We start from the raw sequence: 16584 nt of genomic DNA, 5'->3' as shown, positions 1-16584 counted from the left end.
GATATGTTGATAAAAACTCAAGACATATTGGCACAGTCCAACCTAAGGCTGCATAAGATTGTATTGAACAGCACTGACGTCATGAGTAGGGGTGTGCAAAAATATCGTTTTTTCGATTAATCCTTTTTTGAAATTCGTCCGATTCGATATCGATCTGTAAAATTTATGGATCGATCTTTTAGGCTAATATGCATTTTTTCAGGTTTTCTAGGTTCATTTCCGAAATGGTTAAACATAGCCAAAGAATTAAATAGACGGGCTCTGACACAGCCTAATTGTCGGATTAAAGGCAATTACTAGTCCCCCCCCCCCCCCCCCCCCCCCCATTAGATGTCGCTCTCTCGTTTAACTTTTAACATTTAACGACCTGCGAACGCATGGAGGAAAACCTGTTACATCATTTTTTTTACTATGATACAACCTCTCAGTGTTCACCATGGCTAACACTATGGTCACACGGACGACACAGGACAGGAGAGAGACAAAGTGAACGGCTGCAATTCATTTTCAATGAGAGTTGGCGATTTACAGCGACAAGAGACAAGTGGCCGTTGCAAAGCCAACTAGGTGGGGCTAAAACAGACTAGACTCGAGGTCTGGTTTATGCAAATAGTGAGCGATGCAACACGGCAAAGGCAGAGTGACACACATTGCTGAAACAAATGATCCAATGTTTTGGTTCCAGTCAAACATGGATCGTTATCGTGGCAGTGTCGGGTCTCCCCATACTCTACAATTTGTCTCTTGATACGTACAGAGATATACATAAAAAAAGATGCATGGAGAAGGGTGTCCGAAATCGTGGAGATGCCTGGTATACATATTCATATATATGTGCACTGCAGTCACAGCTTTTTAGCTTTAACTTTAATACAGTGCCCAACCACTACCTAGCTACCTAACTAGCTAGCTAGCTAAACTGAACCACAACACTTGCTCACGAATGCAATGCAATTTAGCGCAATTCAAGAAAAATGTAGTTGTTCATGTTTGTTTGCTAGATATCTAGCTAGCTAGTTGTTCATATTAGGCTAGCAAGAAAATGTTCACAATTGCAAAGTTTCTACTAGCAGTCAGCTACGTTTTGTCAGTCATTGTAGCTACCTTGCAAACCATCTTTCCCTGAGCTAACTGATGCAAACACATTGCTTCTTTGTGTCATTAATAAGTAGGCAATGATACAGGTTGGTTTTGTTTTTAAGGAACTATACCCATGTGTTCCTCAAATAAAAAGATTTTGGTATACAGCCAAGCATCACTTAACGTCCACAATACGTTCTGTGAAATAGGACGTTACGTGATTTGGACGTTGTGCAAACACCATACTATGTACTTAGCAAACCTACTGTATATGGAACAGCCATGAGACTGGATGCTGCTGCTTACGAGTCAAAGCATACACTGTTACACGGTAGACTTTTTAATTGTAAGTAATTGTAAGTTCACATTAAAACAATGATAGAAAGTACAGTACAGTACACAGTCAACTATTATTTGACCCCTTAGGTTTTGCTGCACCTGTCAGCGTTCGGGGCCGCGCAATCCTGAGAGAACTCACCTCCAGTATTGTGACAGGCAAGACAACAGATCAAAAAGTTTGATCTTGGTGTCATGATAGCTGCTTGGCTTCAAATATTTATGGGGTGTTGGCAGTGTGCGAAATACCAGGTGGCAATCGGGGGTCCTCCTTACCTGCCAACATTTAGGTTTCAAAATACGGGAGGTTTTTTTTAAGTAAATAAATAATTGTATGTAGTGTGTGGATTATGTGAATGTGCTTTATTTTATGAAAACCTGCACACGTCTTTTGTCCACAACTTTTGAATCATTGCAATGAAAAGCAAATACATTATTTTGTGTTTATTTTTCATAAAAAGTGGGATGTAATGCGGTGTGAAATGGGTGAAGAAATTAGTAAAGATATTACTTTGCAGAAGTTTTATCTGTCTTCATAACGTGATTACTTCGGTATGTACAAATATGTGACTAGCATCATTACAAAGCCCCGGTTCTGCTCTTTCTTGTGATATCTATGCAATGACGAGTTCATGAGTAATTCAAACAAGAGTAATGGGTGTGGAGATGGACGCAGAGCTGTATGCAGATTGTAATTATGATTAAATTTGATGTAAAAATCATTTTTCTAGCCAACACTCCGTCACATAGACAAGCAACTAGCATTGTTAGCGATGAATACTTTGTGAGCAATTCAACCAAAAAGAAGGGACGTGAATTTGGACGCAGGCTGCGTCTGTCGGGCTTTAAGGGTTAACAGACATTTTTAGTGACAAATAATTTTTTTAAAGATTTTTCCAGAAACTCCCCTAAATTTTGCTGTTGAGGCTTTCAGGGGGTCTCAAGTGTCAGTCAAGGTATTTCACACCCTGGGTGTGGGGGATTGTAGGGGTTTATAAGATATGCTAAAGATTTTTTCTAAAGTTCAAGGCAAGGGAGAATGCTGCAGTAAATGTGAAATTCATAAAAATTTGACCCAAAATACAGAGGACACCATGGATCAGCATTAGGGCTACAGCAGACTTCTAGTGGTAGTAGCATGTGTTGCTTTTCATTTCTAGTACAGTGAGTGAAACAACATCTGGAGACTTTTTGTTGTACTGTAATATACCTCAGAAATTGTAGCATAGAGCTGTCATGAGGCATATTGCAGCATTTCAGATTTGTTTATTTACATAAACATATTTTATTTACATATTACAATATGTACTGTAAATTTTACTTGTTTTGCAATGCAGCACTAATCTATGCAAAAACAGAGAATACAGCAACACATAAAAGGGGGACACTAGTTAGTAGACACTAAAATGTTACTCGCTGCTGGGAGGCTCTCGTTCCTCCGACTATCCAGATGTGACAGAAACACGGTCACTTATCACTGAGGAATAAATTCTTAATTGGCTGAAATAAGTCTTATTTGGCGTATGGATACGACCATACTGCCTACAGAGAATTCGCTCAGATTTGTCAAAACGATGTCAAAACACTTTTATTCACAAAATAAAATCATGTACATTCACACACACATATAATGCAAAACGTCAGCCTGAGTGGGAAAAAATTACCGAGGTCCAGACCTCGGCGACCTCATAGCTGGCTACTGGGGTGCTTGCATCAAAATGCGGTTAACGTCCATTACAGTGCGCATGCGCACAAACGTAACACCAGCTCTGACAGAGACAGCGGGAATTGATTAAACCAGTAGTATTAGCTAGCCAGCCCGTTAACATAATTACATTACGTTTTAGTATGATTACCATTGACATAATATAATATGTAACAAACAAAAAAAAACCTTTCAAGCTCTCTTGTGGGATATTTCAAGCGCTATTGGGGGCCCTCTAGTGGCCACAGGGGCCCTAAGCAGGCGCTTAGCTCGCTTATGCGTTGGGCCGGCCCTGATTCAGTCTCAGGTTTACTTACTTACTTGGGAATTTCAACATATGCACTCAGTGTGAATGAAAGACAACTGCAGATTCAGACAAAATTCATGGTACAGTATTTGATTGCAACCTCCAAGTTCATACATAAAATCTCATCAATCCTGCAATTCACAGGTCACCCAAATATATGAGGTTGCCAGTATAAAATTGAGAAGATGGGAAACACAAGAAATGAAATGAAATGAAATTCTGTCATAGACCAGTGTGAAATGTGAGGCTTTCATGAATCCTATAATGGGTGGAGCTACCATGTGTTTTCAGTGACTCAGTGATTAGAACAACTCATATTGCACTTTTCACTGGTTCATACCAGTTAGTAATTAACAGCATATGGGGTAGCTCCACCCATTATTATGTGGAAGCATCATTCTCCCATCACTACATATTCCTCCATGCAAAGCGCTGGAATTAGCCTGACATGTCTTAATCTGGAGACACTGAGAAGCAGTTGGCGGTCGTGGGAAAGGGTTGAAGAAGGGGCCACGATGGGGAGGCCAGTAGGGAAGGGCAGGGATTGCAATATAGCCAGAAATCTTCAGAGCTGGGGCCCTTAGCGCCTGTGGGTTTGTCAGGGAATGGTGGACATTCAGGGCGAGACTGAGGGCAGCAGGGCAAGCGGTATTCAGGAAGAGGTATCCCACCTCACCCCTCACTCTCCCTGTAATAAAGCGTGCCACAGAAACCATGACTGCAACTCTGCAGAACTCCACGTGTCCCTTATATATGAAGTACATGCAAGATGTGTTTCTTTTATATCCATGGTATTTGGTTTGTATCATTATATGAGGAACCCTAACCCTAACCCTAACCCTACAGCAGAGCTTCCAGGCTTTAGTTCCTGAAGACTACAGTCCAGCAGTTTAAAAATCAGCAATACTATAAGAAGTTGGGAGGTAAATTAACTCAGTAGAGAGGTTGAATGAGGTGGCTGAGTGCCTGGATTGAACTGAAGCTGTCTGGCTCGGCAGCCCTCCAGCACCAGGGTGGAGCAGTAATGACATAAAGTATGAGGTAAGCTTGCATTCTGTAGCACTGTATGTTGGATTTGTTTTCAACATCTACACAGGATTCAGTCTGTTTAATGAATAACAACCAACTCTGAATGATCCAGATTGGACATGTTCAGATGTCAACAGTAAGATGTAAAGCATGATGGGAAAGCAATGTTTTGCTCATGTCTTCTCCTATTAGCAGAGCTGCAGGGTTGGCCTGCACCTCTCTTTCTTTGGGTGCTTCTGTGTTGTTTTGTCTGAACACAAGTGTTTGAGACATTCCACGCTGTTTGCCGTGTGCAAATGCACCGCGTGTCTCCCCGTCCATGGTGGTGTGAGTCAGGGCAAGGATGCAGTCTAGGGGAGAGAGAAGGCCTCCTGCTACATAATTAATCAGCTGCCTGTCAGAATCACAGCAGTGGCGTAGGGTTTCACAGCTCGTTAATCATTAATGATGCACAGGGCTGTGCAGAGGGCGTGCTTAGGGATGGCCACACGGTCAACACCCTAGTGTTGCTGCAGCGTTTCTTAGCCTGAGCTCATCCCAGGCACCTCACACATCTACAGCTCCAGCGCTTGTGTTGTTTCCTGCTGTTGTCTTTCATTATTTGCACAGCAAATGCCCTTATACAGGGTGACATCTGTATAGTTGTGAGAAAAAGTTTGTGAACACTTTGGAATTATCTGCATTCCTGCATTAATTACTCCTAAAATGAGGTCTGGTCTTCATCTAAGTAATAATAATAGCTTAAAACAGTCTGATTAAACAAATAACACACTAACAAGTGCAATTTTTCATGAGCTTATTGAACACATTGTTTAAATATTCAGTGTAGGTTGGGGAAAAAGTATATGAACCTCTAGGATGATGACTTTTTCTCACAGCTCTAACCTAATTCTTTTTAATATTTAAATACATCTTACCCATTTATTTTCCTGGGGTAAACTGGGTTAAGTGCCTTGCTCCAGGGCACAACAACATGTCCCTACCTGGGAACTGAATCTGCAACCTTTGGGTTACAAGCGCTGCTCCTTACCACTATGTCACACTCCTGCCTGATCAGTCATTCCATACCAGTCTGAAGCATCTCATTCATCTGTTTAATTTGGTCCATATCAGCCATGGAGATCCTGCCATCTGTGGGTTACTATTAACCCACACTGTTACTATCACTGTTAAATTTTTATTCCAAATTATAAGACTTGTGCTGGGAGTGTTTATTGGAATTTTGTTTTGAAAGGACTTTGATCATAATTGGTTATTTATTTGCTTATTTATTTATCTACTCATCTGCCAGATGCACTTGCCATGGGGAACTGAGCAGTATAAAATGTACTACACAATCAGTAGCAGCTCAGCGACAGCCTTGCAGTCGGAGAAATACATTCAGGCACAACACCCACCTGGAAAGCCTTCACAGAGTGACAGATGCAGTTACTGGGATGTTAAAATCATGAAGTGAAGCATTCCCTCAGAATTTTCACACGTGTGATTTAGCTGCCAGAAAAGTTTAGTTGTATTGTACTTAAGAGTCTTCAGCTCTGACCCAAGAAAGTTGTGAGCTCAATCCCCATGAGAAAGGCTTCAAAGAATTCTGCCTGCTGACTTTCTGTCAGTGTTAAAAGAAGTAACAGTAATATAAGACCTGAACCTGTGAAGCACACAACTCAGACATGACCTCTATATAGTTCTCACTTGACCCTACTGGGAAACTTACATGTGCTGCTGGATTGTTCTATACAGTGATCATTGGATCATTTAATTTAATAAAATTTATTTTTGTTTCCTTTGTGATGGGGACTTAAAGTACCCAGGCCAAAGTTGTATGTAAACACAGTATTATGCTAAATCATTGTCTGAATGTTGATTGCTAATAATTATGTTGTTGCACTGCAAAAAGAGTTCTATGCTTTGTATGCACATTACCATTGGTTCGTGAGTGACATATGTTTCCAATCCAACCCCCGCCCACACACACACACACACATACACATACATACACCCTCCATTTTCTCCCCATTGGTCCCCACCCCCTTCTCTGTAATTTAATACACACCACATGGCCAGTCTGGGATGGGTGTGACTCCAGCAGACAGTGGGGCAAGGGCCTTGTTCTTTGACAGGCCACAGTGCTGTTTTTTTTTTTTTTTTGCAGTCACCCTCAAAACCATTCAAACCATTCAAAACTTATTGTAAAAACATTCCAGATCCTACATTCAAATGGTGTTTTCTTATTCAAGAATTATTTGACTTGCATTCTTTTTATGGTTTTTGTATGGTTCTTTATTTTTTCTGGCAAAATGAATAATCCTAGGCATGGGATTGACATGTTGGGCTGGACCCTCTAAATACTCCTGTTAAGAGTGGGCCCCGGTACCCAGCACTTTGCTCCAGCAGTGTTGTGGACCTCTGAACAGACTGAGCATGAAATATGAAATATGGATCTGGTGCACATCTGCTGCGCTAACACACTAGCTGGGAACGAAAGCGTCTGGAGGTGTCTGTCATGGCATGGCTTTTGAAACCCCAAGTCAGCGGCCTTCGCAAAAGGCACCTAATTCACTGATCAGGCCTGAGGCACTGGAACGCAGTAAAGCAGAAACCAAAAAGCAGTCGGGCTGATTGACTCTATGAATGATAACAGTGTATGTAATCCTAAAAAGGAAATTGAATTGAGTTAAAGTCAATATTTATCTTCTTCCCAGAAATACTCCTCTATATCCCTTTAAGACCTTTAATCCGGCCAGGATATATCCCCCCCGCCCCCAGCCGTCACCCATAACAGTGCAGGAAGCCTTGCTGAATCCATTGAAGGTGATAGGCAGAACCCTGTAATGCTCTCCGCCCAAATTTAGGGGGTCTTTAGTGTTCACCACCCTAGGGCTGGTGAATGCCACAGGCATTGCGTGCGAGAGGCATGTTTGATGGCCTCATGTTGCTGGGCTACAGGCAGGCAGGGTGGGCTGTGAGTGCTTTCTCTAGGTTGAAAGGTCCGCTATTAAAAACCTCTTTCCTCTATTTCTCTCTCTCTCTATGTCTCTCTCGCTCTCTGTCTGTCTCTCTGTGGGTTAAAAATATCCTCAGATTTAAAAAACACAGATTCCCTGGTTGAATGACACAGAGTGTTGGGAGGGGTTGGAATTGGAGGCAAGAAAGGTCTATTGGTTGTGTGTCATGTCAGAAGTGAGGGTTTGGGTAAAGCTGGGTGGGCTGTGGGATAGAGTTTGGGGTGCATGGTGAAGGGTGCATAATGTGAGTCATAGAATGTGGGGGTACAGAGTGTGAGATATGAGATGTGGGAGACGTGACGTATTGTCCATGTCTAGCCTCAAAAACGTCCTAGCAAGCTCAAACCACATCACTCAGTTACAGCCTGCCTTTGGCTAAGACAAGCATGTCCCCTGACAACTTCAGTCCTGGCTCAGTGGGAAGTCGCCCTCATTTTTATACGTTTTTCTGCTGACATTAAAAAGATGCATGTTACAATTTGAGGTTATGCTGTACGAAATACCACAACTAATAAAACTCAACTGAAATCTTTATTTCTGAGAGCTGAATTGCTTTTGTGAAAGCCATAAACTCAGTGATGGGGAGACTGTTTTGGGCCTCTGATGGTTAGATTGTGGTGAAAAAAGCAGGTGGAGCCATGGCTGCTTTACAGGCTGAGGCACTTCAAACAGAGACTCCTTCCTCTGTTTTCAATCACAGACTGCAACTGTAAAGTGTAAAAATGGGTTTCAGAAGAGAACTTTGTCAGATATGTAACAAGCAGAAATGACAATACTCTCCTATTTTTAACACTTTTTTTTTGTCTTACAGATGAAATGCCCCAGCTACTCCCACAGCTAAATGGGCCCCAACTGGCCACTGGCTCCCTCCTCCACTCTGCCCATCCCACCCCAGACTCCACCCTCCTCCCTGTTTGCCCTCCCCTGGCACCTCCCACTGTCCCTGTGTTGCCCTCCTCCTCCTCCGCTCCAGGCTGTGGCACCCCTCATCCTGATCAGGGAAGCCCCTCCCCAGGGGTCCCTGGAGGCCCTGCTCTAGGATCCGTTGGGGGACCTGCCCCAGCCTCTGCCCTTCCGGAGTCTGAAGAGGACAAAGCCAAGAAGCTGCTGTACTGTTCACTGTGCAAAGTGGCCGTCAACTCACTCTCACAGCTGGAGGCCCACAACAAAGGTAATCTCCCACACATAACCATGTGAGCGCATACTGTAAACACAAGTGCATTCCACTACTCAAAATCAACAATGTACATATCTGTACTGTACTGCTCAACATCAGCAGGAACCATGACACACAAACACACACACACAAGCACAAAGGACATGGGGCTTCACTGAGGCCAAAAGTCCATAGTAGATATCAGACATGTCCTGCTGAGAGCCTGCAGTTGAGGGACTACTGCATCAGGGTGAGCGCCAGGCTGAGGGACATCAATATATTGGCCCACTGTGAGCATCAAGCTAATGTTAATATTAGTTGGTACAGCACATTCTGCTAGAATGCTGGGAATTTTTCATGCACTGCTCTCTTATAGGTTGCTGGCTAAACTAGGGAACTGAGAGAGAAATGGCAAGCAAATTATTTCATCAATTATTTATATGTGCACAATATATGAATGAATAAAATAACTTTAAATCTAGTTGGCTAACTGTGTTTTACATATTGTGTGCCAATGACCACCACATACTATTGAAAGCAGAGAGGCATTTTGGGTCCACAGTGTTTGCATATCCAGGTCACATTTCTGAATGGTAGCACAAACCATAGCCCCTTTCAGACATGCACTGGAACTTATCTAGCCATTAGCTGGAGGAGCTGTATGTGAGAACGCAAATATCCAAATCAGTCGGACTGGACATGAGATGGACTTCGTTCTGCCAGCTCCGTTGTACAAAGTCCGTCTCATGTCGGAGTGAGCCCATGTGTGAATAGAGCAGGTAATTTGCCGGAGAATTCACAGCGATCGAGTGGGTGTGTTGATGACGTTTCTATCATGCGACTGGCGCGAAACTGGAAGAATACAAACATCTGCTTCGTACTCATTTCTGCTTGCCTGTATATTTCTTTCCACTCTTTCGTTGATATTGCGGATACGTACAAATACATGTTATTTTGAGTCCAACTATCGTTAAAGAGATAGTTAGCTATAGCTATACTGCCAAAACTTGTCTCTTACGATGATTAATAACGTTGGTTAGTAGTTTATTACCTGGTTAGTAGCGAGCTAAGCTGTAGCTAATAGTGATAGGTATAGTGAGATAGGTGAACTGGTGACCTAACATTACATAGCGAACAACAAAAACTTACCTTCCCGTTATAATACATGTATAATTAATAGTGGTGTAACGGACCGTAGTTGATCCGTGATCCGTTCGGAACCTCCCCACTACGGTTCGGCACGCATGTGAACAGCGGATTAATTGCAAAGTTTAACCATAATAGTATGAAATACAGTTTTACTGCCGCTGTTACTTTTTAAAGTAATATTTCCCTAAATATCGATGCAGAGTTACAGTGAAAAGGTACAAGCGCCATTTTGAAAACCAGCAACCTTACTTAACAGAAACATTGCGAAGATAAAGGCTGCTTCCGAAATCGCTCACTTGTTCACTCACTCACAGTCTTAGAATAAATTAATAATTTTCTGAATGTAGTTTTATGTTTGCAAGTTTTTTGGACCTTTGTGTGAACATCTTTGTGTCTAACTGCCAGCTAGCTAGCTAAGTGACTAGCTAGTTGCAACTTACCTTAACCTGCTAGCTAGATAATACCGCTACGTATCTAGCTATCAGTAGCTAACATAAAGAACTAGCACCTAGCTTCATCTGTTGAAATTAGTTGAAACTAACGTTAGACAGCTACCCAAAAGTACAATAGCTATGTTCGCCTTCTCCTCTTGTGTGCCACATTACGTGCTCGTACCACCGAAAGGTAAGACATTGAAAAGAAAAAACCTGAAAATACTTCAACTCTAGAATACTTTTCGTGAACTCGTAAATACTTTCCAATCGTGAGAATGCAAGTCGCGTCTAACTGGAAAATACCACGAGGAAATCTAAATCTGGACGTTTCTAAACTCAATGCAAGCAATGATTTCACGCGACAATGTAACATACTACGAATGTAATCATTAATGGTCGCATACTGGGTACTACACTGAAAAATAGCATGCAGTATATACTTGTGTAGTACGCAGTACACAGTATGCAGTAGGCGGTTTCGAACACAGCCACTGCGATTTCTGCAGCGTACTTTTTGCGTCATGTCCTGTCTCCTGCACGTTCTACCCAGGCGCCGCCCCGCGCCTAAACCAACCGGAATATTTCTATTATGTGAGAACTAGTGATGGGAATTCCGGCTCTTTTTAATGAGCCGAATCATTTGGTTTAGCTCAGCAATAAGAGCCGGCTCTTTCGGCTCCCAAAGGGCTCTTCATTTAGTACCACATCTGCCTTTTATAAAGCCAAATTTAGCAATGTTTTGACCTATGATTGGTGTGTGAACGTATATCACTTAAATTATTCAGTGTAATCATACTAAACCTTATAATTTCCAGAATATCATTATTTTACATTAATTTTGGTATGAAAACATTAATGTAAAAACATGAAACACTATTACACATGTGTATCGAACGTTTCATTTATATTGAACGTTGTAAATTAGCGTTTCGCTATGAACACTAAACACAGTGCATCTGGTCCTCGTGCATAAATGTTACAATTCTAGCATTCAGTCAGTAGGTGGAGTACCTGTGGCCGAGCAGTGTGACGAAAAGATCATCCTATTATTCTGTCTTGTATTAATTAACAAAAAAAAAGAAAGAAAAGAAAGAAATCGGCTCTCAGACGGGAGCCGGCTCCCATCGTTCACGTAAAGGAGCCGGCTCATAGAGCCGACTCGTTCGCGACCGACACATCACTAGTGAGAACGCGTCTGTCACGGACAATCTCCTGTTGTGTGCTACATGTGTGAAAGAGCAATTCCGGCCAATTTCCGGACCCAATTCTCCAGACATTTGTCCAGAGTTCATGTGCGAAAACGGCTCATATTGGCACAAACCATGCATACACTCACACACTCATTCTGTCCTGTGCATAAACATGCACAATGACTGATAGGCACTCTGCGTTCTTTCATGTGGTTGATTAATCCGTCAATATTGAAGCCATCACAGTGAACAGAGATGACTGCATAAGGAACCAGAGAACACACAGTCTGGAAGCAATTCCTTGACCCCAGTCCGCACCCACACATGCCCCATTCCTCATATTTGGAATATGATTAAATCAGGATCCAAAAATCAAAAGCATGTGTGCTACATACAATCAAGCTAGTCTGGGAATGGCAGAGAAACTATGTCTATTGAGTGAGTGCTGTTTGAGCTTTGGCAATATGTGCTAGTTGTAGGTCATGCGAATTTGGCAGTTTGAATTGAGCTATATTGAACTGAAAGACTGGGTAGGGGTGCAGAAAGAGAGACAGAGAGAACAAAACAAAAACAGAGAGGGAGGGGAGTCAGCTGTACCCTCGGAGGTCTCTCATGGTTGTCATCTAGACTCATGCTTAAGCTCATGTCTTTTGTTTGAGCTTGTAACATGAGGACTTGACAGATAAAGTCCAAATCCAGATGGAGAGCACAAGGTCATACTTTGTTCTTCCAAAATAGAACAAAAACAACAACAAAATGAAAACCGCAAGTGCATTTTTTACAACCACAACTGAAATCACTCCTTCTAGTGCCATGCTCAGCCCCCCTGTTCCGGACTTGGTCCATTGCTGCGGGATCCAATAGAACCAAACAAACAGTGAGGCAGTTGGCAGCGGGAGTGCAAGACGCCTGTTTTTGGTTTTTCCAGAGAAATTACAGGAATTTTTCAGCCAAGTACAAAACATGTAATTACTCGCAAAGGAAGCATTTGGTGGGGCCTCTGTGTTTTATGACTGCTACATAAACCTTCACTTTTTCATTTGAGTGAGGGAATGTCACTGGGGAGGTATTCACTGCACAGTCCAAACATTGCCCTTGTTTTATACTTTTGGAAATGCGAAAATCAATATGCCAGGATACCTACAACGATTCATTTGGTGCACAGAGCAATTAATGTGTCTCAGATGTCACTTAATCACTCCTTCTAGCCATTGTGTTTGGCCTATTACCAGGTCTGTTTCTATTTATCAGTGTAGAATTCAGCCCACCTTTTAACACAGAGCGCAGCTGTAAATTAGATATTGAAAATGACATTCATAAATGAACTCTAAACTAGGTATGATGAGCATGGTATTTATAGACACAGGAGCAGGTGTGAGTAAACTGCTGTTGATTATTGAACATTTAAATTCACCATGCACGTTCATTTTCCGTTCAATCTGCATACTCTCATTAGGTGAACATTCCAAATGTTGACATTAAATGATGCAATAATGCTCTGCAAAATGCTAATGTTATTTACCCCTGAAAAAGAGGAAGAGAAGAGAGAGGGTTTTGTCTTTTTTTAATGTAACCAATACCGTGTAATTGACATTATGCAGCACAGACAAGCTGAGAGTTAAGAATGTCACCGAGTCCCTCTAGTGGTAAACAATTAATACTGCACTAATTTAATAATCACCGACATAATCATTATCAAAATACATTTGGTTTTCCATTAGCCTTATTCTGAAGTTGAAACGTGCACTGTTGGTGCAATGTTGGAGAAGTTGCTCCACTGAAATATTGTGTCAATGACAGTACTCTGATCATACTCTAAAAAGTCCATAGTAGTGTAAAAGCTAAAGTCTGCAAGCTCATGTGTTTATGCAGGTAGAGGTGTGTTCAGATGAATGATTGTTTTACAGGGGTATTATTGATATGATTATGATTTATGCTTACCAGCAACTAAAATCTGTAATTAAAATCTGATTTGGAAAATGGGCTACAGATACTTTGCTGACCTGTTTACCAACTAGTAGTAAAGTAACGATACTCTCGTTACTCTAGCGGAGCCAGTCAGTTAATCAGTCAGTCACTTGGACAATTAGTGAGTAAGTATGTGAGAGAATGAGTGAGTGAGTGAAGGAGTCATATAAGTAAGGGAGCCACTCATTCAGTCATTCAGAGGGATGGCACCATATCTAAAGCTTCTCCCACTCAAAAATGCCTTGGGCTGCTAGTTTGTCCATCCTTCATGTTGAAGTTGCTGTGACCCCTGTCCTTCTGTCTCACTCCCTCTCTCTCTCTCTGCGTTTGTGTGGCCTCAGGTACCAAACACAAGACCATCCTAGAGGCCCGGAGCGGTCTTGGCCCCATCAAGGCATACCCCCGCCTGGGCCCCAAGTTTGGCGGGGAGCAAGCAGGAGGGGCAGCCGACCCCAACACTCAGGAACGCACCTTCCACTGTGAGATCTGCAATGTTAGGGTGAACTCTGAGCTGCAACTAAAACAGGTGAGCAGTGCCCCCTTGATGCAGATTAGATTAACTGCAGGTTCCTTGTACACCACTGCCCAGCAATCACTGCTCCTTAGGGCTGTAAACCTCCCCTCAACCAACAGTTTTACATTCACTTTTGCAATTGACTGGGGGTGTTATTTGTATGTGAAATGAAGCTCCTCAGAAATCAGAATATTTTTCTTTTATATACTATTTTTTCTCTGTATTGTTTTGTACTAACACTGCAACATTAATGCAATTTATGTATGTACGTGTGTCTCTCTTTTTTACTTATGTGTGTAATGGCATTGTTTCAACTGTAAAGCAAGTGCGATGGTTGAAGCATTTCACGTCTTTTATAAATCTTTAGAAAATACTGTCATGTAAATATTTTTCAGTGCAAAATTTGCAATTTCAGAAAGGGTTCCTACATGGTCAGAAAAGTGTTTTTTTTTTTTACAATAAAAAAACTAAATATAAGAATGTAGAGAGGATTGGTTTCATAAAGTGTCTCCTAATGACAGCATTTTCCTAAGTGACTTCCATTTCTTCCTGATCAGATTATTTTCCTAAGTAGATGTTTATCTTAAATGCTAAGAAAAAGACTATTTTCTATCAAGAAAACAGGAAAAGTAAAACGTATGCATCTTGTATAGCTCTAGGTGGTTCATTACTAGATGGCATTATTGGGGCTTGAAATATTGAATGTATACTGTATACATTAAATGAATCTAAGTACCATAGTATGCTGCAGCTATAGTGTACTATACTGCCACTGGAATCAATAACCTTAGAAACAGTGGTGTTCCCCACTTTGACCGACGGATTAAACAATTGTACAGCTCCTCAGAAGCAACCCTTTGGCACAAGAGGCACTGAAGAGCAAAAATAACAGAGAAGTAACAGCCAATAAGAACACAAGATGTTCAGGTCTTAGCTGTCTTCCGTTTCCCTATATGGATATGACCTGCTGTTTGTGAATGTGATCTGTAACACTGCTCTCTGTCTATCTGTCTGTTTTTCTTTCTGTCTGTCTGTCTGTTCTCTGTCCACAGCACATATCGAGTCGGAGGCATCGGGACGGAGTGGCTGGGAAGCCAAACCCCCTGCTCAGTCGGCACAAGAAGCACAGGACCACGGATCTGACGGTACTATCACACTCCTCTGTCACCCTCCAAGAACTGAGCCTTTTTTCCAGTATTAATCTGGATCTAAATCACCTTGTATTTAAATTTCTTAGTGATTAAGTATGAGAATTCGTGGGATAGTCCAATTCATACTAGGTGAGATAAAATAAATATGAGTAGTAGTTATATTTGTTTAAAGTAATAATAATAATTTTCTTTCCCTCCCATGTCTCTTTCTCTCCATCTTTTGTTTCTCCTTGTCTGTACCTTTTTCTCTTCCACTCTGATCCCTTCCCTTCCAACTGTCCCCTCAGGCTACTCTGCCCTTCTCAAAGGACCTCTCCAAGGCCTTGGGTGCTGGTCTCTTGCCCAGTCCCTTGGCAGTTGCCGCGGCGATGGCAGCCGCTGCCTCCTCAAACCCATTGGCTCTCCGTGCAGCAGGCCCGGCACCACACCCACACCCACATCTATTGCAAGGCCCACCCCTCAGCCATGCCCTCTTGAGACCTGCTCCTGGGCCCATCCGCACCTCCCACGGGCCAATCCTCTTTTCCCCTTACTGACATCCCCTCCAGCTTCAGCCCTTCAGGGGCAGCACCTCCAAAAAAAGCACACTGTGAAGATAAAACATTATGAATTAGGTCAATCATCCATAAACCAATCAATAAAAATGACTGAGTGAGAGAAGAAAAAGGTGGAGGGAAAATCTAAAAGGAGGAGTTGCATCTCTTTTGCTCCCTTTACCCTGTTTTCCATACACTCTCAGAGACTGAATGGTGGCTGGAGTGTATCACGGGAGGGAAAGGCGCATTTCGACTGAACTCCCCTGTAAATCTCAATGCCACCTTCCACCCTGCTTCCTCTTGCACTGTGAGACTATTGCAGTAGCATAAATTATAAAACTACTATAAAACAATGTAGTTTTTTTTTTTTTTATCAATGTCACATCTTTGATGAAAACTACCTTCATGGACACAGTACATACACACATACATACATACATACACACACACACACACACACACACAGACTCCAGTCCGCAGTACACATTGTTCTGGTTCTCTGTGTGTGTACACACCCTATGCACTTCAATTCCAAGACACAATGTTACTTCAGTAGGGTAGCCGCTTCAAGTGATCATTGCTGTCATAAAATGTAGCTGTGTAGCTTTGGCCTTCAAAAACACTAAGTATTTAAAATGTAAAGTGAGTTCCTGATTCTGGGTTCAGATAGACAAGCAATAAGTCCATAGTAAGTCCAAGAGGGCAAAGAAAAACACTTACATCTGCCCCACAGCTAGGATGGTGGGAAAGAAGGATGTAAGGATAACATGTTTTAAATTAGGAGTCCCCAGAGGGTGAGAAGAGAGAGAAAAAGGGAGAGAGCTGAAATATTTTTTAATAGTTCTGAGTGAAAGAAATGAAATTCTCCCATCAATTAAAAAAAAAAGTTAGAACACAAATTTTAAGAAATAAACAGAAACACGGAGGGCTTGCTCAAATGGGTCTGTGCACTCCCCGCATTGCTTCAACATGGTCACTAGAGGGCATTATAAGCAAGGTCTGTGATCTAAGGAGATAAACAATCAAA

General features: G+C 42.0%; 1 protein-coding gene across 2 annotated transcripts in view; it reads left to right on the top strand.

Annotated features, from left to right (window-relative positions):
* Positions 1 to 15598, top strand: part of LOC118780991 (zinc finger protein 385A-like) — a 79374-nt gene extending 63776 nt beyond the window's left edge. For both annotated transcript variants that reach the window (XM_036533812.1, XM_036533813.1), the window contains 4 exons: positions 8271 to 8630; positions 13698 to 13882; positions 14923 to 15015; positions 15309 to 15598. In XM_036533812.1, coding sequence (XP_036389705.1) covers positions 8271 to 8630; positions 13698 to 13882; positions 14923 to 15015; positions 15309 to 15557 — 887 coding nt within the window. In that variant the 3' untranslated portion in view covers positions 15558 to 15598. The remainder of the gene's footprint in view (positions 1 to 8270; positions 8631 to 13697; positions 13883 to 14922; positions 15016 to 15308) is intronic.
* The last annotated feature ends 986 nt before the right edge of the window (positions 15599 to 16584 follow it).

Source organism: Megalops cyprinoides, chromosome 7, assembly GCF_013368585.1.
Source record: "Megalops cyprinoides isolate fMegCyp1 chromosome 7, fMegCyp1.pri, whole genome shotgun sequence".
NCBI classification, from domain to species: Eukaryota; Metazoa; Chordata; class Actinopteri; order Elopiformes; family Megalopidae; genus Megalops; species Megalops cyprinoides.
Note: the sequence above shows the minus strand (reverse complement) of the source record. Positions and strands in the feature narration are given on the sequence as shown.